Source organism: Dermacentor andersoni, chromosome 5 (assembly GCF_023375885.2).
Source record: "Dermacentor andersoni chromosome 5, qqDerAnde1_hic_scaffold, whole genome shotgun sequence".
NCBI lineage: Eukaryota > Metazoa > Arthropoda > Arachnida > Ixodida > Ixodidae > Dermacentor > Dermacentor andersoni.
This window is the reverse complement of record NC_092818.1, coordinates 93671195-93698172: the sequence shown is the minus strand read 5'-3', so window position 1 is coordinate 93698172 and position 26978 is coordinate 93671195. Positions and strand designations below refer to the sequence as shown.

General features: G+C 44.8%; 1 protein-coding gene across 7 annotated transcripts in view; it reads right to left on the bottom strand.

Annotated features, from left to right (window-relative positions):
* Window positions 1-23937, bottom strand: part of LOC126530877 (uncharacterized) — a 114843-nt gene extending 90906 nt beyond the window's left edge. For all 7 annotated transcript variants that reach the window (XM_050178183.3, XM_050178186.3, XM_050178189.3 and 4 more), the window contains exons 1-4: window positions 23667-23937; window positions 18314-18470; window positions 16796-16871; window positions 12320-12582 (exon numbers count right to left, since the gene is read on the bottom strand). In XM_050178183.3, coding sequence (XP_050034140.2) covers window positions 12320-12582; window positions 16796-16811 — 279 coding nt within the window. In that variant the 5' untranslated portion in view covers window positions 16812-16871; window positions 18314-18470; window positions 23667-23937. The remainder of the gene's footprint in view (window positions 1-12319; window positions 12583-16795; window positions 16872-18313; window positions 18471-23666) is intronic.
* Window positions 23938-26978: the final 3041 nt, after the last annotated feature.

Here is a 26978-nt window from a genome sequence, read left to right as displayed (position 1 = left end):
GAGCCCTAAATGACCAAAGGTCGTATCATCAAGCATGATTCTCAGTATGTCTGCTCGCAGACTCAGTGGCACCACCAGAAGGAAGCGTGCGCCTTTAGCCGAATAATTGGTCTTGTAAAGCAGGCTGTCACAGACAAAATCAACCGGTGGCTGCAGGATGCGATGCAACTACTAATAGTGGTTCCAAACTAATATTTTCTTGCTCTGCCCTGAAAGTCATCAAGTCTGGTAATGTAGAAGAAATGGGAGCATAACAGTCATCAAAATTGTCTTTCTCACACTCCGTCGTCGTCAGAGGAAGGCAGGAGAGACAGTCTGCATCTGCGTGGCTACGTCCAGATTTGTGGGAAATAACAAAGTGGTACTCCTGCATTCGAAGAGCCCAACGTGCCAGTTGACCATTCGGGTCACGGAGATCCACCAACCAGCATAGCGCTTGGTGGTCGGTAACGATAGTGAATGGGTGTCCGTAGGTATACAGCCGAAATTTGTGGACAGTGAAAACAGCTGCCAAGCATTCTTGTTTGGTGACAGTGTAATTGTATTCCGGCTTAGTAAAAGTGAGACTAGAATAGGCCACAACTTGTTCAGCTCCTTGATGACATTGTTCTTGTACGACACCGATGTCGATGCCACTAGCATCAGTGTGCACTGCCGTAGGCAAGGAAAGATAGGAGTGGCGTGATATGGGCCCCGACGTTAGAAATGTTAGCTGCTAAACATGTCGTCGCAAGCCGATGTCCAGTTGAAAGGGATGTCTTTTTGGACAAGACATGCTGGGGGTTACACCACGTCGGCGAATCTTGGGGTGAAGCGACAAAAAAAAGAGCACAAGCCTAAGAAACTCCTAACTCCTGCACTGACTTAGCATTTCGAAGGAGCTGATTGCCTCAATCTTCCATGGATCTGGTCTCACACCCATTTTTGTCGACCAGATACCCAAGTAATGAAGTCTCAGTTTCACCAAAACTATATTTCTTGGAATTTAGGATCAAGCCGGCTCTTTTAACAATCCAGAACAAGACAGAGACATCTGTTATGCTCACTGAATGTGCAGCCAAAAATCGCTATATCATCGAGCTAGCACAAACAAATTTCTCATTCAAGTCCTTGGAGGATAGTGTCCATAAATCATTCGAATGTGGCTGGCGTGTTACTAAGGCCAAACAGCATAATGTTAAATTCATAAAGACTGTCTGGTGTCACGAAGGCCATTTTCTCCTTATCAGAATGCATGGGTAACAGCCAATACCCTGATCACAAATCCAGTGATGAAAAGTAGGCAGTGGAATATAGACAACTGATGACATCATCAATTCTAGGAAGTGGATACATATCCTTTTTGGTGACCACATTTAGTTTCTTGTAGTCAACACAGAACCACCACGATCCATCCTTCTTCCTTACTAAGATTACTGGTGCTACCCGCAGACTAGAGGATTCTTGAACAACACTTTTCCATAGCATGTCTTTCACTTGTTCAGGGATAACTGTCCTCTCTGTCAAAGACACGCGGCAAGGCTTTTGCCGAATTGCGTGTGCAGATCCGGTGTCAATTCTGTGGCGAGGCACGAGAATGCGGGAGTGAAGCCTGCTTGTCACCTTGTGTGAAATTGAACAGAAATATGCGCCAGCAAAACTTGTGTGAGAGCGTGGCGCTCGTGTGAAGGCAAACGACTTGCTGATCATTCATAGGATCTGCCGTTCAGAAGTGCTTTGGTGGGACAGCTAGTATGAGACAGCTCCTCCTCGCTTAGAACTGTAATGGAGCTGTAAATGATTTCGTCAAGTTCAGCAAGCTTCATATCGTGCAGGAGAACAGCAGGGATGGAAGAACAATTGAGAAAGCCTACAAATTTGAGGCACCATTCATTACTATAATGAGTACACGTGCACAAGTACATCTTTCTTCGTGCAGCAATGGTTCGATTTGAGCTAAAAATGATGAAAGCCTGGCAGCAGCGACATTGACGGGACATGCGACAGCGACCAACGAGGTAGCAGCAACTCTGGTAAGGATGTATCAGCAAGGGCGTAGAGAAGCATGCTAATTCAAAGTAATTTTGCTTGTGCTACAGTTAATGGAAGCACCACAATCCTGATGAAAGTCAATCCCGGGAATCGCATCATGAGTGTACTGCAGTAGTACAAGGAATTCTCTTTTGAGATCTTTTCCTCCAAGTAAAACACTTTCAACACAAATACCGAGGGGAATAAGACACTCTCCACTAACACCACGAAATGTCACATCATTTTACATGAACAAATTTTATGACCCAGCCTTTCATTGAAAGTCACACTCATTACAGAAACGGTAGCGCCAGTATCAGCTAATGCGGCATCATGGTAACGGGAAAGGAACATCGGTGCTGTCGCAGCTGATCAAACTCGACAGTCTGCAGCGCCTGGCATGGCAGACCAGGCACGTACCCAGGATTTTTTTTCGGGGGGGGCTCACCACCTCCATCATCATCATCATCATCAGCCTGTTTTATGTGCACTGCAGGACGATCTCCAATTATCCCTGTCTCCAATTATCCCAGCACTGCGATCTCCAATTATCCCTGTCCTGCGCCAACTGATTCCAACTAACGCCAGCGAATTTCCTAATTTCATCGCTCGACCTAGTGTTTTGTCGTCCTCGATTGCGTTTCCCTTCTCTTGGAACCCATTCTGTAACCCTAATTGTCTAACGGTTATCTAACCGGCGCATTACATGACCTGCCCAGCTACATTTTTTCCTCTTGATTTCAATTTGAATATCGTCTATACCCGTTCGCTCTCCGATCCAAACCGCTATTTTTCTCTCTCTTAACGTTGTGCCTAGCAATCTTCGTTCGATCGCTCCTTGCGCTGTCCTTAACTTGCTCTCAAGTCTCTGCCCCATATGTCGGCACTGGCAAAATGCACTGATTGCACACCTTACTTTTCAATAATAATGGTAAGTTTCCAGTCAGGAGCTGGCAATGTCTGCCGTATGCGATCCAACCTATTTTTATTCTTCTGTGAATTTCCTTCTCATGATCAGGGTTCCCTGTGTTTTATTGACCTAGGTAAACGTATTCCTTCACAGTCTCTAGTGGCCAACTGGCGATCCTGATCTCTTGTTCCTTTTCCCGGCTATTTATCATTATCTTCATCTTAATATTCAACCCCACTCTTACACTCTCTCTGTTAAGGTCTCCAATCATTTGTTGTAACTCGTCTGCATTGTTGTTGAATAGAACAATGTCATCGGCAAACCGAAGGTTGCTGAGATATTTGCCGTCGATCTTTATTCCTAAGCCTTCCCAGTTTAATAGCTTGAATTCTTCTAAGCACGCAGTGAATAGCTTTGGAGAAATTGTCTCCCTGTCTGACCTCTTTCTCTATAGGTATCTCCCCTGCTTTTCTTGTATAGAATTAAGGTAGCTGTAGACCCTCTGTAGATATTCTTCCGCGAAGGACGAGTCAGTAAGGCGAGAAACTATTTACAGATTATATTTGCAACAACGGTTGCAGCGCTGACCGGTTAGATTCACAGCGCGAGCCCAGTTCGTTCTTCCTCCTCTTTTCTGGAGTGATGGCACCTACGCGCATCGTTCAAACAAACAAATACCACACGCATGTAGCAATACTTTCCAAGCTTTTTACGTAAGCGTTCTGTACTCCTTGTATCGTAGTGCCTCTATGACTTCTGGTATCTCTACTGGATCAAATGCATTTTCGTAATCTATATAAGCCACATAGAGAGGCTTATTGTACTCTGCAGATTTCGCGATAACCTGATTGATGACATGGATGTGATCCATTGTAAAGTATCTCTTCCTGAAGCCACTCTGTTCCCTTGGTTGATAAAATCCAGTGTTGCCCTTATTCTATTGGATATTAGTTTGGTAAATATTTTATATAATACTGGGAGCAAGCTAATGGTCCTATAATTTTTCAATTCTTTAACGTCTCCATTTTTGTGGATTAGTATGTCTGCATTCTTCCAGTTTTCTGGGACCCTTGCAGTCAATAGACACTTCGTATAAAGAGCCGCCAGTTTTCCAAGCATTATGTCTCCTCCATCTTTGATTAAATCGACTGTTATTTCACCTTTTCCTCCTGCTCTTCATCGTTTCATGTCTTGCAGGGCCCTTCTGACCTCATGGCTAGGTATAGGAGAGTTTCCGGATCCTGTTCATTACTGTTTCTAAGTGAGGTATCGTGACTCCTCTGGGTACTGTATACAGGTCAGCTTAGAATTTTTCCGCTGCTTTTACTATATCTTCAACATTGCTGATGATATTATCCTTATCTTTTAGTGCATACATCATGGTTTGTCCTATGCCAGGTTTCTTTTTTACTGATTTCAGGCTGCGTTCATTTTTTACGGCTTCTTCAGTCTTTCTCATGTTATAGTTTCGAATATCAGTTATTTTCGCCTTGTTGATCAGTTTTGACAGTTCCGCGAATTGCGTAACACTGTGCGGCCGCCAGTCCCATACAACCACGTAGAGCGCAGGACTCTGCGATTCTAGACGTACTGCGCTCACCGCGATAGGTTAGAAAAACACCCACATAAGCACAGCAGAGAAGTGGCTACGTGAGGCGGTTCGACCGATAACTGTGGAAGCGTCATTCAAAACAAGCAATTGTTTTCCACTTCTGGCGGCCTTTTCTCTACTTCCTTTTTAAATAAAAAGATGTTGATGCATAAATATTCTCATAAACAATGGTTAACTTTTTTATTATTCGCTTTTGCTTGCAGTTTAGTTGTTGCCTTGGCTCTTTCCCTTAGTAGATCGCTTAATTTCTCAACTCCTTGCGATTTTTTGTTTCCAGTTGCCAATTTTGCAGGAAAAGTGCTATACAATTAGGGAAACACAGACGAGGTAACGGGCGACAGTCATCTTGCTTATGGGTTTAAGGGTTATTGCAGAGTTTCATGATGGACGCTCTTGCACATTATTTCATTTCCCACCTTATCTAACCCATATCACGTGTATATGGTTCCGCGCATCTGCCAGCGTCACGGCGAGCCATAACTCGAGGAAATAATGAAGCAAAGGGAAAATTTAAACGCAGTTGGCGTTTTCTCCGGCCGCAACTCGTTCCATGAGAGTACAGACCAGCAGAGTAACAGCCGCATCCCTCTCCTGGTCCCAGGATCAGCCTAAACAAAGAAGGTTCAACTAACAAAAGCAACAGCTATGCGCGTGACGGTTGAATAGATGGTGACAATTGAACGCATCTTGAGTTAATCGCACGGGTGCGGAATCTATGAGAAAACTGTCCTTCACATTACAAGAGATGCCGATAACTACCGCCATCTAAAAGGAGTGAAAAAGGCAGCATAATGCTGACCGATGAACAGCTGCCAAGTGTCAACATTGATCTGGCGGCGCTTTAGGAACGTGTGAGGAGTGGTGGCGTGGGTGGGAAGGGGAGGGGGGGTATGCCACTTGATTTCGGGGGGGGGCCCGGGCCCCCCCGGGCCCCCCCCCTGGGTACGTGCCTGTGGCAGACAATGAGGATACAGCAGATGCATGCTCTTGAGGTTGGTTGGACGCACAACCACGCTGTTTGACACCCGCCCCTTTGGTGTGTCGCTCAAATCCTTCGCGTACAATTTGCTTTACAGTTGCCACAACGTCACATTGAAAACTGTTGTTGTCATCAATGTTTACAACTGTTGTAACATTCACTAACATCCCAAACTTTGGCGTGATGTGGCACAGCTTCAAGGCTTCAAATGTGTGGCAATACTTGAAGAGGTCAGAGACGGAGGCGAGGCTCTCCTTTCCGATTTGAAGTAATTGTACACATCCTCAGCAATACCTTTGAGAAGGTGTCCAACTTGGTCCTCTTTGAGCATTCGAGGATTGACTGTTTTACAAAGCTTCAGGATCGCCTCTGTATACGTAGTACAGGTCTCACCTGAGACTCGAGCACACTGAAGCTATCTCTGCTCCGCCTGCTTCCTTTTCGTGGTGGAATCTCCAAAGCGCTCTGCGAGGTCAGTAACGAAGCTGTCCCACATTGTGAATGTGTCTTCATGGTTCTCGAAACCCCCTAGCGCAGTGTCTGTGAGAAGGATATCGACATTGTCTGGCTGAGCCGTGGAGTTCCAGCTCACACGCTTGTAGTGAGTGAGCCATTCCTCCACATCCTCGCCTAATTGTCCTGGGAAACAGCTTGGCTCAAGCTGACGCATACAGGTACTGGTTGTCTGCGCTGGAGCAGCCATGGATGGCTGTTGGCCACCGCTGTGGGACATCAGGATTTCCAGTGGCGTTGGAACCAGTCGAGTGAGCTGTCGGCTTCCACGTGGGACTTGCTGCGGCAGCTCCGTCGTCTTGGTTGAAGTAGCCCACACCTCCACCACAAAAACGTTACAGCTGCACTGTGTCTATTTACAGGACGAGGGTGATGGTCAGTAAAGATGACGTCAATAGGCTGTGCCACATAACGTCCTCTTCCTCTTCTACTTACCTGACTCATGCCATAGCTGTATGTTTCTTACGTAACCCAATTCCAGATAGCAATGGCGCAAAACATTCCTAGTATTTCCAAATGACTTGAGAAAATTTTCAGATAGCAGATGCCTTCCGATGAGAATGGCAAAATGGAAAACAGCTTCTGCACGGAGTCGCGGCACTAATATGGGTCCATTATTTCAGCTGTACATAAGTGAATGCAGTAACAGTGGCTGTAAGCTGTATAAGCACAGCTACACTGGTTTGAGTAAAGCTAGGCAGCTCCAAAAGTCATCAGCTTCACTGTCATCAAAAAATGCCCATGAAAGACAGGTACATGCCCTGCACCAATTTAAGGCAGGACCCATAGCTGCTTGCCCCTGGCATAGCCTCCAGCACGTTTACAATTACTGCCTAGTCGCTCTGTTATGTATAGTAGGCAATGGTCCGCTATACAATGAAACTGCTATATAACGAATCTCATGGAACCACCAAAAATTATTCGTTAAATTGAAACATTGTTGTATCAAAAACATGCAAATTCACATTAGAAGCTAAATTCAACATGAGGAATTGCCTACATCTGAAAGTAGTACATCCATAAATGTGCTTATGCCGGTGATTAGGACTCCACAAAATAAGAGTCGAAATACACATTTAAGTCATCTCCACCTTGTGCACGCACAGCTTGTACAGACCTCAGATCTATTCACAGTGCACAAGTGTATGCGCAGACGTATGTCCACACGCCATACCGACCGTCATTGACAGTGAGATTATGCACCACAGTTTCCTGCATGTTCTATCTGTTGTAGGATGAAACACGATGCTGGAGGACAACAGCAATTTCGGCGCTGTGATTTCTGAGCATGTGAAGACTACCACACATGAACCATGCAGCGATGTGTTTCTTCAGAGCGTAGATAACGCGCCTCGAGCCATCGTGACTGCTATGCCTAAGCTTGCTGATAACACCTATGACTGTCAGTAAAGTGCGCAGCGAGCCAACTTCCGCATTTTTAAGCACTATCAATAGCTCTATATGACGCGAAGTCTGCCAAGGCAACTAACAAGGAGCGGCCAGGAGTGAGCACGCGCTGGCAAGTGTACGTGTGGCCTGAGCTTATGTTTCGCATGGTTCGAGGCTAGCTGAGTGTTCAGAACTAATCGAAATTAGTAAGACCTAATGGCTACAACACCGGTAAGCAGAGTGGCCAAAGCTTCATTCCTATGTGGGTAGCTGCAACGGAGCGTGTCTTTCGGAAGCCCATACTTCCGGTAGTACAGTCGAACCCGGCTATATCGAACTCACATAAAAACACCTATCAGTTAGATATAGAGCCTAATTCGATATAAGCTTGCTATATAATTGGATGTCATAAAAGCACATATCATTTATAAAATCACTTTATTGATGAAACTAGCTTAGTTTCGCGTGAAATAGTCCTGCATGTTCTTCTGCTTGGGAAACTTCGCTGCCTGCAATGCACATACTTCTCCACATTGCCTAAGGAGTCTAAGCAGCTGAAGCCACAACCTTCCACATGTGCACAGAAGCACCGGACTAGTGCAAGTGCACCAATCATTTCGGAGGATGTGGGCAAAGGACTGTCATCGCTTTCCTCATTGTGCCCACTTTCACTTGTGCTCGGTACGATGTCAGCAATGTAGTCTCCGTTTTCGGGCTCTCCCGTGGTCACGACACCATCACCTGCACTCACAAACTCGTCCACCATTGATTCGTCAACAGCTTCTGGAAATTCTAACAGCTCGCTCCAAACTTCAGCAACACCGGCAACGGCTTCATCGCATTCGTCAAAATTCATAGTCATCACCAAGCACACGGAAGCCGGCACGTCTGAAGCAATTTGGGATGAACCACTTGTACACGGCCGTGCATAAGCGTCGCGCACCACGGGCACCGGGTCACAAGTTTGGTCGCTTTAGCCCTAATCTTTTCAAGATCGTGCTGAGAGTGTTCCTCGGAATCTTGCACGCTGCGGGAACATCCGATTTCTCATCGCGTTTGACCCGATTTATGATTTCGAGCTTCACGATGAAAGGCGAATTCTGCCGCTTCATCACGGCAACACTGCGGAAGATGGCCCACAAAGCGCAAACACAATCAATCCAAAAAGCAGCGAGACAACTCGTACTTTCGCCATCTTGCACAACGATTGCACAAGAGCCTCTGATTGGCTGTATGAGCAAGCACTGCGGGCGGGCCGGGATCATCTTTTGCAGGACATCAGATGGGCACAGAATTTTCTGCTTCTTGCATAAATTCTGCTTGTCACCTGGAAATCCGTGCAGCTGCCAAACCCGTTGGCACATCACTGCCTAACAACAGTGCATAGCAACAGCAACCAGTGTGCCTGCCTCGATCAGAATTCACTCTTGCTACCTGCTCTCCCCCGTGACAGCAAGAAATAAATAGCAAAATTGGCCTTCGCTTCGTCTCATCTCACACGAAGCACACAATATTGTGCTCGCACCACAGTCTCGGAGGCCATGGAGACACGAAAGTATTTTGATTCCTAGCTTTCAGATCGCGCCACATCATTTACCACTGGCAGCATACAGTGCATTTTTGCAGGCGATGATGATACATTTAACCCTTTGACTGTCAATGACGTAAATATACGGCGCCACGAACAAGTCCAAAAATGGTCGATGCCATATATTTACGGCGCCTTCTGTACGTTTAAAAAGCGTGCCAATTTCCTAACTTTTTCTTTTCTGTCATGTGCTGCCACTATGTGGGGATAGAGAGAATTTTTTTCGCACGCCTCCCTCTCTCGGTTTTCGTTGCATGGTTTGTTTTAGCGCTCGTTTGCTCCCACGCATCTATATACTATCGCTCGCGGATTGGCGCGCCCGTGTGCGGGCTGCCGTTTGGATTTTGTTTCGCAGGCGGTTTCGCCTTTTTGTGCTTGCTAAACTGATGGCTATCTCGTTACTAATCGCTCAAAGGGCGACCGCTTCTTTCTTGCTCGTTTAGTGCTCACAGGGGTGCGCATAGGAAGGAGGCCGCCATGCATGCGTTTCCGTTTTTCTTTTTTTTTAAGACTCGCGAAAACTAATTGCCCTAGCTGGTTGGCAATAAGATGAAGATTAGCGGAAGTTTGTCACATGTGTTGCTTTTTTTGATGGGCACACTACCAAACAGTTTTCTTGAGTGCGCGCACCTGCACGCAGTTCGATTACACTATGGACGTACGTATTAGTGTACAAGCAGGAACATTTTGAGATGTGCATAAGAATGCACCAAATTTTTAATTCTGATAAGTTTATTCCTTTTTTTAGTGTTGTTATTCATGAATGAAGAGTGCATATATACCAACGCAAAAGATTTTTTTCTCACTTTACGGTCACCCTAGAAAAATTACGGTAAATTTTTTTCGAAATAAGTCCCTAAGAAGAATTGGAACCTGCAATAAAAAAATTGACCCTGAGCAGTCGCATATGGCAAAAAAAATTGACCCTCAAAGGGTTAAAAAGGAGATCAAGTACCTTCTGGTTAAAACGTTGGCTTCGCACCATGTTTGAGGTTTTTTTCACAGGCATACAAATGCATTGGTTCAGACAACAATGAAAGTTTGTCACTGCTTTTTTTTTTTTTCTCAAAGCGGCGCCCTTGTATACAGTTGTCCCAGAACGAGACACAACAGTACAACGGGGTCAGTCCATTGTGTTGCTTGAATACCGTGTGCATGTGGTTGCCTCTCTATTATGAGCTTCATGAGCCAGGAAAGCAAGCGCAGCACTACACAATACAGAAACTAAAAAAACATGAGTGCGGGCAGCACGAAGTCAGGTGAAAACAGCCTTTTTGGCCAACCGCTGCATTGTTGTCAAGGGTAACATAAATGAGTTCTTTTTTGTAGCAAACAAACAGAAGCTGACAAGTAGCATTTTCTTTTGTGCTATAATGAGGAGTTACTACTTCATTGGGCTAGTACTAGGATGTCCCAGTGGGGTCTCAAATCGTGTCCCACATTTACCTTAATTTCTCTGCTACTGAAGTTTTGTTCTGAATAATATTGACGCCTTAGATGTTCTCGAGCATTACTCTATCACTTTAGCTCAACTTAACACTTGCCTTTCGTGTCCCTTTTATAACACCCTCACCATGACCCGAAAACTGAAGCCACCATCGGGAAGCTGGCACTGTCTAAATGAGACGCCTAGTTTCCATGCCACTAAGCAGGCATTGTAAATATGCAGAAGACTGTGCCCCAGCTAGCAGCTTTTATAATAAAAAAAAAAAAAGATTTGCAATTCAGAACAGCTCAAGTTCCTTATGTGTGTCTGCTTCCACTTGACCAGTGGAAGTTGATAAAGGGACCAAAGACGGCACAAGTATGCCCAAGGACAGGCACAAGGAGAAAGGATAGCAAAGTAAGAGAGAAGGCAGAGATGGTCCGCAGCAAGGCTGCTCACAAGCACACGAAGCCACTGAATCACAATGCTAATCTAGAATTAAAGAAAAAAAAAAGAATCAAATTTTGAGGCTTTGCATTCCAGAAATGCAATGTGGTTTATGAAGAATTTTCATAGGCTTACAGATTAATTTGCAGGACCTGCGCTTTTCTAATGTGCATCTAACTGTAAGCATGCAAGCGATTTTGCATTCCACCCTCACCAGAATGCTATCACTGCAACCGGGGATCAAACCTGTGACCTCGTTGTCACCAGAAGCGCAAACCCTTAGTATCCGCGATGTGGCATCAGTGTGTTAATGACCCCAGAGAGCTTCCAGTCAGCCATTTTCGACAGTCCAGCCAAGAAAAAAGTATTTCGTCGCACAGTATGCTTTAGGCACATATTCTTGATGTTTTCAGATATAAAGAGTGTGCGCCGTGCATCGAGTTCATGTAAGGGCTTTTTTTTGTAGCACTTAACAATACAATTCACTTGTCGAACACTCCAACTCTGCAGCAAAACTGGTGCCAGCTGGAGGGTGCTATAAATTTATAGGCTATTGTAACTTGTGCTGTTCCAGAGGGCTTAACCGGAAGTCTTCTGGGAACTCTTGTTTGCAAGCATGAAAAGGTCTATACCATAGCCACTGAGAAATCTAGAAGACGAAGCCTTTTCCTTCCTGCTTGCTAGAGGGACAAGGACAAGAGACAAAGCTAACTGCAGTACACGGTATTACTGCTGGCTTAAAAACAAACAAAAAACGGCAATGCAGTCTTACTGCTCAGTGAGCCAAAAATGAAAAGCACTTTCTGAAAGTGACCAGGCATATACTTTACGCCAGTGACAGTTTGAATGGCATGACTCATCTTTCAAGCTGCTACAGCCATGACATGTTACTCATCTAGTTATTGCACATGCCTCATCCAATTATGTAATAACACACAATCTGAGTTACTGTATTACGCGATGACAATGTGTCACTTCAGACTGCCTGACAAAGTTAATACCCTTCTTACAAACAAGAGACAGGTGATGGCACCTGCTCTACATTCGACAAAAGGGCCCATGCTTCAAGACGCACGCAGTGAGACTAAAAATCAACATTCTAAATCTCTTTTTTTTTTTCAGTTTCATTTGTGGCCATGATTGTAACTTCTCTTATGAAAGCAATGGGATAGGCGATACTGCACAGACTTTAAGCAACAAGCCAAGACCAGTGACATAGCAGACAATGGCAATGGGTCAGCCTCTGCGACTGCCAGGCTTGTCGCTGTCACTTAAATATGTGCATGCATGCAGCTGGCACTTAAAAGAACAGTTGCTGACGTTTGCCTCAATAATTTCTTAGAATACAGTGGTTCCATCTGTCAAACATGCAATTCCTAAGCAATCTTGAGGCCCAAAAATGACAGTTCAGGCATGCACAAAGGAAGGTGCGCCTTCCAACTGACCTGTGCCGAGGCTCGGCTGGTATTGTCCACTGGCTGGGGAGCCTCCTCCTCGGTGCCCACTTCCAGCCGGATGGTGACAGGTGTCGGAGCCGATGCCTGTTCCTCAGCCATCTCCACCTCAGGCTGCTTGGAGAGCCGCACAGGCTGGACACGAGGGGGTGGTGGGCCGCAGGGGGGAGGGGCTGGGGGCGGGGACGACCCATTGGTCCCACGCCCGCCCCCTTCCATTGGGCAACCCCCCGTTTGGACCACTATGCTTGGAACTGGAAACCGAGGTGGCACAACAAGGCAGCTGTCAGCAGTCTCCGCATGCATGTCAACCAGTGGGAAATTGCTCTTTTTCAACATACTCATTACGAGCAGCGAAGTAATTACGAGACTCGGAGTGGAGGAGCTTGCAGTTTTCTTTTGGCCAGCAAAGGTTCCAAATGTGCACTGAAACCTCACAAAATGAGTTTTTTTTTTTTCATTCTGTTGCCAATCAGCAAGCCACACATGCTGCTGGAGCACCAATTAAATCAATTAAGTTTGGCATGCTTCTGCTACCACTTGACCACTATGCATAAAAGTCGTTAACGAGCCAAGAACATAAAACTATGGCCTCATGAACAACCCTAAACCAAAAATTATTCCCTCAATTACAACAGGGAGCATACCACTGCGCCCCCCCCCCCCCCGAAAGATCGCCTGCCCTTTCGTTTAATTTCTTGGAATCCCTACCACTTCTCACGTTTGCCACTATGCACATATGAACACAACAGACACTGGCTGGATTTCTTTTGGCGTCATGACCCAGAGGTTCCTCTGGTTAGATTGAAAATGCAGAGATCTCGTCACTGAATAGGCAGTGGTGCAATCTGGTGGCAGAGAATACCACTATGGCAATACTACAGCCTCCAAGATGAAACAGCATAATGACCTATCTCGAGTATCGCCTTACGCATAGCATAATGACCTATCTCGAGTATCGCCTTACAATGGCACAGGTGCACAGGTCCAAGTGCAGTAGGAATGTCGAAAAGGGCGGTAAAGCGATAAAGGCATGGCAGGGATATTTGACTGGTGATAACGCCACTCATATAAAGCACTTTAAAAAAAAAATTTATTCTTGAGGGGATGTCGATTAATACCGGACACATTCAAAAACATTTCTTAAAGATGTTGCAAGGCCCTCTTAACAGAGTTAGTCTTGAATGTAAAGTTGACTCATCAGTCGGGTCATGTTCATTATGTTTGCCCATCCATGATAAGCGAAATATTAAAAAATAGAACATTTCCAATAAACCTAAACGACATAAAATGGAAAGGTTTCTCTTTGTGCTACCTAAAGGTTTTGCTAACTTTAAGTCATTTTTACCAAAGAAAATATATTGCACTACAGTAGGATTGGTATGAAGATACAGTCGACTTCCGTTAAAATCTACACTGACAGGATCGACAAAATTGATAAAATTATCCGACGCATTGAATTAAACAAGGTGCAGGAAAAAAAAGCCCTAGCACACCAACAGCGAGCCCTGAGCCCTACATTTGGCACCAACAATACTGCCAAACACCAACATTTGGCAGTATTTGCCAGTCTAGAAAGCCCCCGAATAATATGCATGCCCACTTTTTCTGTCCAAAGAAGAGGAAAAAAACGTAGCAATGACATTAAAGCTTTTAAACAAAGTATAAATCTAATGCGCACCCGATCTTTCAGCAAGAAAAATAGGTAAGTCTAATACGTGTTGCACAACGGCGGCCGGTTTGCTAAAGTCAGCTTCACCACACGGTTTTTTGAAGTCAGCTTCTCCGCAGTACCTTGTGTTATGCGGTAAAGCATACGAATGCCGCAAAGGCGCTTTTGGTTTCCTATCTGATTGCACCCTGCAGGCAATTTCCGGCCCCATTTTCTTGAAATAGGAAAGGCGCTTATTAGAATCGGTTGAATACCATAATTGTGAGCCACCATCATTGCTTGAAAATCGTCGTAGTACTGGCCGAATACAGGCGGTTTCAAAGGGATATGACGTGTGTTCAACGGATTCACTGTGCCCGAAGCTCAGCTGAGACAGACGCTACCACTAAGGGAGTCGCTACTGGGGTCCCCACAGGGGTCAAGTGTGTACGTGCTGACTGGTCAAGCTCGAGTTATCCGGCGAAGGCAAATTTTAGGTTCGAAATAAAGAAAGCTTAGGCTTATATAAATGCACTGGCATCAGCTGGGACCTTCGGTCGTGATGGAACAAACGAAAGTCGAATTAGTAACGGAAGTCTACTGTAATGTTACATGTCTGTTCCTATGAGCAGCCAGCTCGCATTCTAAATGTCTGAGATCTTACATGCCAAAACCACGAACTGCTTTTGAGACACACGCCCTATGGGAAACTCCAGATTAATTTTGACCATTTCAGGTTCTTTAACGGTGCTCCTAAATGTAAGTGCACAAGCGTTTTTGCATTTCACCCCCATCTAAATGCACACGCCGCTGCAGGGATCAAATCTGGACCTCAAGCCCAGCAGCACAACACCATAGCCGCTAAACTACCACTGCGGGTGAGCTCAAATACTGCCATCAATTATGATATGAAGGCCTGCAGAGATCTCTAAGCATAAACATCTATGTAACACTTTACATAGCCCCCTTTCCCAAGAATAAGTTGATCATGTTGCAGTTATACTGGGTTTTAGGTGTTCCCTTTAGCAGTGGCTTCTACTGCACAACTGCAAGTGCTGCAAGTGCAGCAAACATGCCTGCATGCACATTTTGAAAAAAAAAAATTATTTGCTGCTTGCCCATGGTAACAGTTATTGTCACACACACAAAAAGCAGGCCATAGAAAGTGATAACACCAACCTTCACATTAGAAAAAGTAGCACCTCACGCACAGTCGTACTTGGCTCCAAATACTTCCCTGAATTAACTCAAAGGTCCTTACAAGAAATATCTGGCAAGAAACAGATAACCTTGTGTTCACAAGAAGCTGCACGCATTCTCAGGGCTTAGTTCAATCGGCTCATCTTCTGTACTTTCAGTCGGTCCCTTCACCGCCTCAATATTGCCGTTCATCTGCTTACTTATTTCACCTACGTGAAATGGTTTCAAATGTAGTAATGTATCAAACCAATAACAATGCTGCTTTAGAGATCAGGCCAGAGCACAGCGGGGCTTGCTTGCACACTACCCGTGATATAGCACAGGCCCTTAAAGAGGCACTAAATAGACACACTAACCAGTTTAGACTGGTAGAGCATTCCTTCAAAACAATTTTACTCCTTTGGCAAAGAAATGTTAATTACTAGAGAGAAAAATGAAGGCTAAAGTTTTCTTTAAATAATGTCCACGATAACTGAAGCACCAGTACATCAGCATGATGCCATAAATTTTAAGAAATACTTTCATACTTGGAACAATTTAGTGCAGAATATGTTCCCAAAGCTTCCTAGCCTGAGAATTATTCGCTTATAAGGCAATCTATTCCATTTATTTTCTCTTATTGATAAACAATGAAGTATACAGAAAGAGATGCTGTCAAAAGTCTGTGGCATCACAGTGGGAACAGCAAAACAAATATTGCCACCTGCCCACCTTCCTATTTGCATACCTTCTGGCTCAACAAGCCTGAACTCCCGGTAGGAGTGATCTTTTCAGTAATCTAGAACAGTAATTTAGTAATACAACTTAATATTCCTCTTTATTGCCCGTTTAACTAGGCACAAATTGCACCCCTGCTGACATTGGTGAGTAAGGTAGGCATCACGCAAGCTCCATGCCCCCCCCCCCCCCCCAAGTAATGTTCATGTTCCCCCACACCACATACAATAGGGTTAAAACAAAGCTCCAGCAGATTGTAAAGCACACTCATGGTGTTTTTCAAGGGTTGATGTTGGGCAGGACTTTTTGCTCAGTGGTGACAAATCCAGATTTTACTGGTCGATCTGGAGCAGGCTCGCACTTTCCACTGGTTGTTTTGGAACAACTCGCTCCGTGCCGGATCACTCTCACTTGCACTGCTGCTGAGGCGCAGATTAGGGCAGAAATAGGACGAGAAGCATACTTCACCTCCACTCACTGTGGGACGGCAATGGAAACATACAGAGCGGAAGTCGGTTCATGTGACACGTGCACACAGACTTCCGGTACGATTCAATGTGGAGCAGTTTTGCTCTAAGCTGGCAGATTCACACTGGTGAAATCCAAGCACTTGCTCCAGGATTTCAGTGGCTGCTCCAGATCGACCAGTGAAAAGCGCAACAAGTTTGTGTACAAAGAGAAACATTGTGCACAAATAACAAGCTCATAGGCTAACGCCTGGCAACACAATTCCTCACAAACAGAATATGTATGCAGCATTAGAGATTATTAAAGTATTAATACTGGAACTACTGAAAAAGGGGTTGCCAAGCTTGCACATCAGGGAGCTCAATTTTCAAAGCAAGCTGGCCATCCACAGACATCACAATGCTGAAAGGAACAACAAAGATTACACTTACTTTCAGACTTGGCCATAGATTCTCTGCTGTGAGAATCCAGGCTGCCTCAGTTCAGAGCAGCCACAGTAGGCAGCTCCTGAATACAGGGAGGGGGAAAAAAAAGATCCAACACAGTCAAACGAGGTACCACCCTCAAGAAAACAATTATACATGCATTTGTGGTATTCTGCAAGATTACTTCTTCATAAACCCAGATCTCATTCCAACGAGCATTCCTAAGCGTGTAGTAATAAATTGTGCCACTGTGCCAAACATACTGACTCACCCAGCTTTCAATTATTCTGCAGGAGAACACAAGTTCCATAAAACATGAACAAAGTGGATTAGCCCTGCATACCTAGCCTGGAGGACACTCTCAAAGAAAATCTTCACCAAAAATGAACAAAGTAGATTTCATTGTAGCACCAACATTGAAAAATTCAGCACCAATGACTAACGCTAGCCTGAAGGGCTTTGATACCTCTATGCTGAATTGATTCCATGCTGATTCCATGCTGAAAATGACCAGCCATACTTTCTAGAACATATTCCTGTTCTGAATTCCCAAGCAATGCCACTAAGGCAGCCTCAACTCATGTTGAAAGCCATTGTTTCTAAACATGAAACACAAAGCATTGGGTGCATTCCCCACCATACCAACCACTTATGTTTGTAAATGAACTATTGTGAAGTAAAAATACTCAGCTATTTGCCATGTTAACCCTTCAGAGGAAGACAGCCTGTGTTGCGAGGCAACCAAGTTTTTTAAAATTTAGATGTCCGTACACAGCAGTAAATAAAATCAGCATCCTTCAATTCAGCGCCATAGCAAGTTCATTGTGTCCATGGTGAGTATTTTGGTTCAATTATTACACAGCACAATGGCCCCTGAGACTGCCTGCATGACACTGTTAGCCATGTTGGGTAATGTGTGAGAAGTATAAGGGTGACTGAGGGCCTCAAAATTTGTCAAATTAACCTTCATACAGAGCCAACATATGATGCAGCCATGAAAAGCATGGGGGAGAAAATGAGCTTTGCTTAGACATAAATTGATTTTTTTTAAATTGTAATGTGGGTATCATATTTGGTTACCTCCATATGCTTAACAAAGCTTTAAAAAATAATTAATCTGGAAGAAAACAGTTTGCCGTTGGCAACTGTGATACTCAGTAGTCTCCAGGGGTGGTATTTTCAAGCGATCACTTTCAGGTATACGATCACCTTTGAGAGTTTTCACGTGAATTCACAACGGACATGTCGCAGTATATGGCCGACAGCAAAGGTCATTGTATTCCCAAAAGTGATCGCTCAAGAATACCACCCCAGCTCGTTGCATGACACGGGACACTCTACCAGCCAAGGTACGGCAGTGGCTGAACCCAGTTTCCACTTTCTAGGGTGCACCTTCGCAAGTGCAGATAACCTAGCTCAGAAAGTGTCATCAGCCAATCGATTTCAGCGTCTGTTGTTTTACATACATGGACACTTGGGAACCTTACAGAGCCCGATAAGTGGACAAGGTTACTGTAGCCTTACCACAAGCCCAGTGGTCCAACTTCCGGGGAGGTCTCTGGCTGCCAGCTGCTGCGGCCGGTGGCTCACCTGGGCAGCAGCGGCACTCAGGTGGGGACCGGGCAGCTCACGCATGCTTCCTCAGGCTGCTACACGAGGGCTGGAGGCCCCCCACTCGGACCTGCACCACCTCTACACTTTTAGCTAACAGTCACATCGGACTCACATGCGGCTACTATAACTTAGCAGAAACAAACAGGCTGGGCTCCTGGAAGTTAGGCTTCCTTTCTTTCGTATCTTTTGCAATTTTAGGATGTCATTTTCCAGTTAATTAGCACTATAAAATATTACATGATAGCTTTGTGTAATGAAAAGCCCTCAGGAGTAATGTACAAATACTGATTGGCCAACTTGACAGTAGCAGAATTGCTGGCAATTTGCCCAAAGCCCACATGTGCAGTCAATGTAACCTCAGCACTCAGGCTCTATAGCTCAAGATTCTTAGCCCTAAAACATGGAACTACCAAGTTTACAATCTACAATTCTGAGGACCACGAAAACAAAGCAGAAACTGAAGGTTAATCGCAAGCATGCGTGACTTATGCTAATATGACCTTCGTGAGAATGCTGCAAGGGAAAGGAACATGCTATAGAGAGTGCCATAATTATCAGTATGCCAAGGGAGTCATGCTTAAGGACGAGAGCTAATGAAGTGATCCTGTCAAGACATGTGGTACCACTGCCTAAACATAAATTTTGACAATTGCACCATCCTCATCAGTAATAACCAAATCCTTTGTTCACATTGGTGTGACTGTGCCACATCATTGTAAATAATAAATAAATACCATATGGCTCAGCTGGGAGAAGTTATTGCACTAATTGCTCCCTATGCGAGTCAAGGAGTTCCAGTAAAAGCTGCCGTTACATAGTGCGCCTAGAAGACTAAACATGCCCAAGGATTGTGAGCCTGTACAAAGATAATAGACCATTATAGTCCATCTGCGACATCACACGGCATTCTCTGTCTAGGCTCTTCAAGTATGTGCAAAAGCTTTATTAAAAAAGTGTCAAGTAATGCATTTATTGTGCCCTTCCCCCTAGTTATTGCAGGTTGATCAAAACTCATATTCAACATGTTTTCAAGTTTAAAACTACTGTAAGATCACCTTGAAGGAGCACTGGAACACCTCTAAGGAGCACTGTAGACAACATCCTCATGTTCACAAAACTATGCTAAGATATTCGTTCTCGACTATGTACAGTGGTGAAAAATTTAATAGAAAGTTTACTGCTCCCACCTGTCATCAGCTACATTTAGTCACTATATTTTAAAGCATACTGAAGTGCCCAACGCTCTGTCAGTTCATTACAATAATATTGGAAGCAAACCAGGTTGTATAAAAGGAAAATACAAGCTCATGCTACATTTGAGGATTTTTTAATAGACATAAGCAAGCATTATGAAAGCAAGTGCAAAGCACAGAGGCATGGCTATGATCAGCAATGCACCAGTCCAAGCTAGTGACTCTGGATTGATTAACATCTCAAAGCAGCAACATGTTTAGCAAGCAAGGTGCTAGAATTGAGGGCTTCAGAGTGCTGTCAACCACTTGGGGACCTATCTTTAACATACACTTACATTTGATATGCTGTACGCAAGTAATCTTGCATTCTGACCCCACTGGTATGCAACCAGCCCGGGCAAGAAAACCTCACAGCCTAGTACTAAGGAGCAGAACACACCAATCACTAGGCCAGCACAGCAGGTAACCCAAGCTGAACCAAAGCTACAAGAACATTCAATGCGGCATGTGACACTTAAGGGCTTCCCGTGTGTTCAGTTCCTGCACAGGCAGCAGCTCCCACCCTTGTTCATGCTTTGGCCAAACAGCCAACCTTTTTAATCTATATGTGTCACTTCAAGCATGGAGCAATATCAAGCGCAATAGATGAGGCAAACAAATAGAACATTTCACACAGCAACCAGATTGCCTGTTCTATTTGCTTGTGCCATCATTTGTGCTGGAATCAGGACTATGTGTAAACAACCTGTTTAACAGTGTATATCTGAATGTAGATCACAATATTTGCCTCCTTCATGGTGGCTTATTGCATGTGAAGCGCAAAGGAACTGTGAGTGATTCAAAATGGAAGAATATTAGTTTGGCAACAAGGGAAATGGCTCAACATGCATCAGCTATCCTAACAAGGTTGTTACAGGGCATAGAGACGCCGAGTAATCTGTGACAATATAGCGATATCCTGTTCCCAGCGGCATTTCGCGATACTATGCAATATCCTGCTGTATATACCAAGCATCCTACAATGTCTCTCAGCACTCTTTATTATAAAAATAAGAGGCTCGCCACAGTAAAAGAGGAAGAGAATACAATTAACACAAGCATTCGCTGCTCAAAGGCATACAATGGTTGCTGGGTCAACACCTACTGAACACGAAGGGGGGAAAAAACATACTTTTATGACAGTACTCCTGCAAGGTTTCTATTTTAAAGAAAAGGTGTTCTTTTACTAGGAATGCTGGTCAGAAGTGCAAATTAAGCTGCTGTGGTCATCACATGTCTATAGCCACTGAAGATTCACACTGCCTTCACTTGAGGGCTAACTTGCAAGATTTAGTTAGTGGAAAGGCTGCCTCATTACCGCTATCTCAACTACTCTATTGGTGAAAACCGAAGACTGCAGAGACAAACACATGACTGGCCAACTTGAAGGTAATCTATATAAATTCACCAGCCAATTACGTTCACTCATTTCTGTGACGTCACAGCGGAGGCTGCGATGTCAAAATACTTGATACTTGCAACTTCTTTCAATATAAGCATTACTCCGGAACAGCGTTTTGCAGTGGTGTGGTACACAGGGCAGGAAGGTGCAGCACAGTTTTGTGGGCAGATCCACACTGAATTCTTAGGTTGTCGCAGGGTATAGTGAGTACGTGTATATATACTGACTATAGGGGATATGCTATATATGATATGTAATGGAAGTAAGCTCTTCCACAATATTAGGTTGCCCAACACAAGATGGCTGACCTATCGCTTACAGCGTTATGCCTGGTGTAGGTATCTGGGCATGCGGCTCTTATCGCATGACAGTGCTAATGCCCTGTTGCGGGCCAGTCTCACTGCAGCCGACCTTGCTCATCCATCGCACACTTGAGAGCAGCAGAACAACAGTGCACAATTGCCCCGTCACGTGGTATTTTTTTCATATTTCGCAGGCTTTCTTTGGAACACGGAAAAAAGGACCACATAAGATATATCGTGCAGGTAACAATTTATTGAGAGGTAACAATTTATTGAAGGTGCTCTACAACTTTGCGTATCACACTTTGGTTCTGCAGTCAATACTTAAAAAGTTGATGAATTAAACCTAACTAGTCCATTAGTTAAGGGGCAAATAAAAAATAGCCTGAGTAACTCTAGGCCAGTGCCAACATTATGCATTCAGTTCAACTCGCGTCTGGAGTACCTTTCATTTTTAAAGCTTTGGCTCAAGTTATGTGGAACAACCTGTATAGCAGGCACCAAGGCATAGCTGCTTTGTGCTCAGATTTTTCAATGCTACGAAGCTACCTCCCTCATTCAACACAGAAAGAGCAACTTGTCCCAAGACAGCATTAAGGTGAGCACATTATATGAGCGGTCACTTTTACTGTTTATAAAGCCACCATAAAGGAGAGCATTAAAAACTAAAACATATGAAAAGTGAGAATGTTTGCGAGGTGAATGAAACACCAAAGGGGCAATACTGCAGAAAAGCATCTTACCCAATATAGCAATGCAGTTAAAACAGAGTTAAAGCACCTTGTTGTCCCATTTGGCACTTCACACCCTATGAAAATCAAGGTTGTAACGAGAATAGCTGGGCATCATCGGTTATATTGTGAAGCAGGTTACAGCACCCTTCGTTATATACTGCCACCTTTCACAGACACACCGCTAACATACATGAACAAGTCGGGAATGTTTCTGAGGGGTTAGCAATGGTAAGACACTCACTCCACAGCTTATCATCGCAATTTTAAAGAAGGCACATTGTCATTTCTTTTTCATGCGATGACCCATCAAGCCTGGAACTGCTTCGGAAAATCCTATGCGTGCTAAGGTCTTTCTCTACTGGGAAATCTCCACACAACCACCTGTGGTACGTGTATCAAGGCTCGGGAGTAATACAAGGACTCGATTCACACATATCGCACGTCACCAGCACACTGGCGAGCTGGTACGTCTGCGGGGCTAACTCATTGCGCTCAGGGGCAAGCGCAAGTTAACTATTCGCGATAACCCGTTCAGTGCTTGGCTATCAACATCATAGTTGACGGACGGCGTACGTTGCCTGAACATGAGTCACGCAGAGTAGCTGCAGTCCTAAGAAACAAGAATACGTATGGTACCCGAAATCCTTTAACCACTACTCTGAAGCAGAAGACGATGGCATTTCGGGGCAATTTCGAGAGTTCACTAGTCCCAAGTTCTTCACGTCGAGCGTTTCCTAAAACTACGACCTGCAAGTTGCCGAGATCTTACCATGCACGTGTGGTCAAACCCAGAAGTAAAAACCGGTAGCACGCAAAGAAAACCGGAACGCATGGCAACGCTTTTACTGTTCGGGCCTCCGCATCACCACACTGAATCAAGATATATTACGGTTGAACATGCACGTCCATTACGGTTACGTGCCCAGTAATCAATTTAGCCGATGCTCAGCGTGAAAGAAAAAACGAAGAAAACTGAAAGTATACGTGCTCCTAGTGGAAAGACGGTCGCTGTGCTTATGCTGTGTACGCCAGACACTACGTGAACAGATATCGAACTTACTTTCTGGATATTTTCCGTACTGCCTCTTCGCAAAAAAAGAAAGAGAGAGAGAGAGAAATGGTGAGAAGAAAGGTCGTCATTATGCGCTACAACAAAGCCCCCTCGGGTCTAAAATTTTCCAGCGCAGCTCTCGGACGATGATGTCCGAACTGTTCGGATCGGAAACGCAGCTAAGCAGTCAACACACCTCAATGTGCCGTACCCAAATTTACGCACGGTATTCGGCCTTTTCAACAGCCATAGAACAAGGCAGAGCGACCGTGAAAAACGATACTGGAATGTTTCTAGTGCTTCAGAGCACACCCGAAGGGTTACGACAATGGAATCATAACCCCGAGGTGTCTTCCTACAGACTTGCAAGACAGGCCGAGCGCCGCTAGGCCTACCCCCACAGGCACCAACTCGGCATAGTATGAATGAAAACTCTGCAGTGAGGTCATATTTAGCATTTTCCCGCAGTTATTCGCGCGCAGAGCGTCTTTCGCAACCCTTCCATATCAGGAGAAATTTAAAAACGGGACGAGGAAACTTACAAAATTGGACGCAAAATTGCGATCACAGCAGAGAAATCCTGTGCGCTCCCCCGAAGTAAGGAATGATGATACCGGTGTTGGAAGGCTCGTCGACCTAGAGTGGCCGTCGGTCTGAAGAATGAAATCCAGGGTTATGAAATCGATTATTCGTTTGATAAGGATGCATCTCCACTAATAACTTAAAATTAAAAGTCCCTCCGGAATTTGTTTTAAACTGGCCCTGCCGAGCCGCACGTCCCACCTACGGCCATGCTGATTGCCGACGGCCAAAACCGACGACGTCACGAAAACACGAATGCAGCTGATGCAGCCGCATATTAGTGGTGACGTCACTGTTGCAGCGCGGGTTTATTTGAATTTTTTTAACAGAACAAGCTCGTATCGATCTTCTTTCCTTTCCGTATTATTACTTGCACCCTTCCACGAAAGATCATTTATCGTGCAAAGAAGAAGACGCCGATGGGAGCTGGAGTTCTGTGCATACCAAGACGGTTTCCCTCTCGAAATATGAGCGAGCAACGACCAGGCTGAATAGCTAGAATAGAACGGAAATGTTTGAACTGCCTAGTGCAGGCGTCGTACACAATTCCTGCAAGCCCATTCGCACCATGTGAAGGCAGTGACGCGCCGGTTTAGCACGACTAAGAACTGGTACTGAACTGTTTTGAATTAGTTCAGGGTCGGTTCAACCCGAGAGAGAATTGGCACTAACCACGGCGAGAACTAGTTCACGAAACGAAAGAGCGTATCCATTCGCATATAACGTTGTTTCAGTTCACCTATAGCGATTGCGCTGCGCAAAAACCTATTAGAGTTTACGAAAGTTCGAAGGAACGAGAAGAGAAGTGTGTGCAATCGCGCATGGAAAGCTTCCTGTAGTGCATACGCAGCCCACGGGCTAGGCGGGAGGGTTAAGGGCACAGAGAATATGTTTAATGCTTCGTTTCCAAATGGCCTACCTTGCGCTTCCTCGGAAGTGTCAGCACCGAGTGCCTCTAAAAGCGCCGTGCGACCGAAGGAATTCGCATTCGCTGCGTCGAAAGCACAGGCACCGCCAGTACAGTGCAGCGAGAGATGCCTTATTGGCGCCATGCACGCCACGCTCGATTCGATCACGCGGGCAAACAGTTAAGGCGCGTTTGTGATTTTTCGCCCAACCATGCATCACGTGGCTGTCGGCCCGATTTTACCTGCCGTGAAGAGTAGATAAACGCGCGCGCGCGCGTGCGTGCGTATGTGTGTGCGTGTGTGTGCGCGCGCATGTGCATTGTAGCATACACGAGATGTGCGATTGATAGATTGTAACGTGCGATATATGTTCGTGCCTCAAATACTCGGTTGACTTCACGTCGAGAAAATAACCAGATAAAATGTTCGCGGATTACTAAAGTGCATGCTCTGATAGTAATAAATGAGAATGAAATGGTGTTAGGGTTTTGTATCATTCGTGAAAATAATTCTTTCTTTCTCGAACGCCGGACAAGTGATTAGAATGTGATTCACAGTGAGAATTAAGTTCCTTGCAATGTTCACACTCCACTTCTCCTTCCCCTCTTAGTAAGAAATTGTGAGTCAATTGTGTGTGTCCTATACGAAGACGACATAAAATCACTTCAATGAAGCGTTCTTGGTGGCAACACAACTTCCACGCTTGTAGAATAGGTTTAACAGTTTGGAGTTTGTTGTGTACCCTGGAGACCCATTGCTCCCGCCATTTTCAGTCGAATACTGTGCGACATCTCTGCATACAATCCTTGAAAGGTACCGTCATACTTACTGGTGCTTTGTGTGCCGCCATTGCTGCTAATTTATCTGCTCTTTTTAATTTATCTGCTCATACTGCAGTATGGCTTGGCAAGCGTATTATTTTGCCGTGTTCCTCTGCTCTTTGCAGTATCCGCAAAATGTCTCCTAGAAAATGTTCATATTCAGATTTTAGATGTAGGGCCTTTATTGCACTTAAGGAATCTGTGTACATAACTGCCCTTTTGCAATTTCCTGATACTATTTTCTTTTACGGCTGTAACCAAGGCATATACTTCAGCTGTAAAAACGGGGACAAACTGTGGTAGTCTAATGCAAGATTCCAAGCGTTTGGATACTACGGCGCTTCCAGTATGTTCTTGTGTTTTTGGTGGCCATCCGTATAGAATTAAATGTAGTCAATATATTTTTCTTGCAGTGCTAGGAAATCCTGCGCGCGATGTGCTCACGCAGTGTTTCTTTCTTCTTGTGACGCGTCAGGGCAAAGTCGCATAAATGTGCGAAATCCCACCATGGAGCTAATTTGTTCGGTGTTTGGGCAACGCTGAGAGCCTCGGTTGGTACGTTATAGTCTTGGCATATATCTCTTCAAACCGGAGAAAAAGTGGTCTTATGGCGTGCGGTTTATTTGTGCAGTGTATCCTGTTCGTGAGATGAGAAACAATGGTGTGGCATATATGATTCGCTTTAGCTCTATAGTTTTTAGGACATAGGAGACTCTGAGCCAGGATCTTCGGTATTCCAGGCAATATTCCTTGCTATCGGCGTATAAACTTTCGACGGGTGAAGTTCTGTACGCACCAGTGCCAAGCGTAGTCCGTGATTATGTACGGGATCGAGGCGTTTGAGACAGGACTGCCTTGCTGACCCGTAAACTGTGCAGCCGTAGTCAAGCGTTCCGCTCACGACAGCGCGGTAAATACCTAAAAGGCGCATTCGGTCGGAACCCCAGCGTTTCCATGATAGAACTTTCAGGATGTTAAGCGCCTTGTTCGCCTTCTTCTTTATGCTGTTAATGGGGGCAATATAGTTTAAAACCAGTCCCAGAAACTTATGTTCTGGTTTAAGTGGTAGTGAGCTTCCATTTAATTTCAGAACAGAACCCGAGTACAAGCCGCGCTTCTGCGAAAACAGAACGGTGACGGATTTTTTTAGTAGAAAAAAGAAAACTAGTTTTATCTGCCCACTTTGTCAGTTTGTTAATGGTTAACTGGAGCTGGCTTTCACACGTGAGTATACTTGAGGCACGGCATGCAATTTGAAGGTCGTAGACATACAATGAATGCACGATGGAAGGCGGAATGACTGTGCCTACTGAATTCATTTTCACCGCGAAAAGCGTTGTGCTTCAAATGCAACCCTGTGGCACGCCATTTTCTTGCACGAATACGCGCGAGAATACGGAGCCCAAACGTGCCCGAAAACTTCATCCCCCTCCTCATTTCCTTTTGACACCAAGTTTGTTACTCAAGCAGACCGTGCCTTATTTCTTCTACGAGTTACGTGGTGCAGCAAACTCCGCTTATATCCTCCTATTCTCAACTAGAA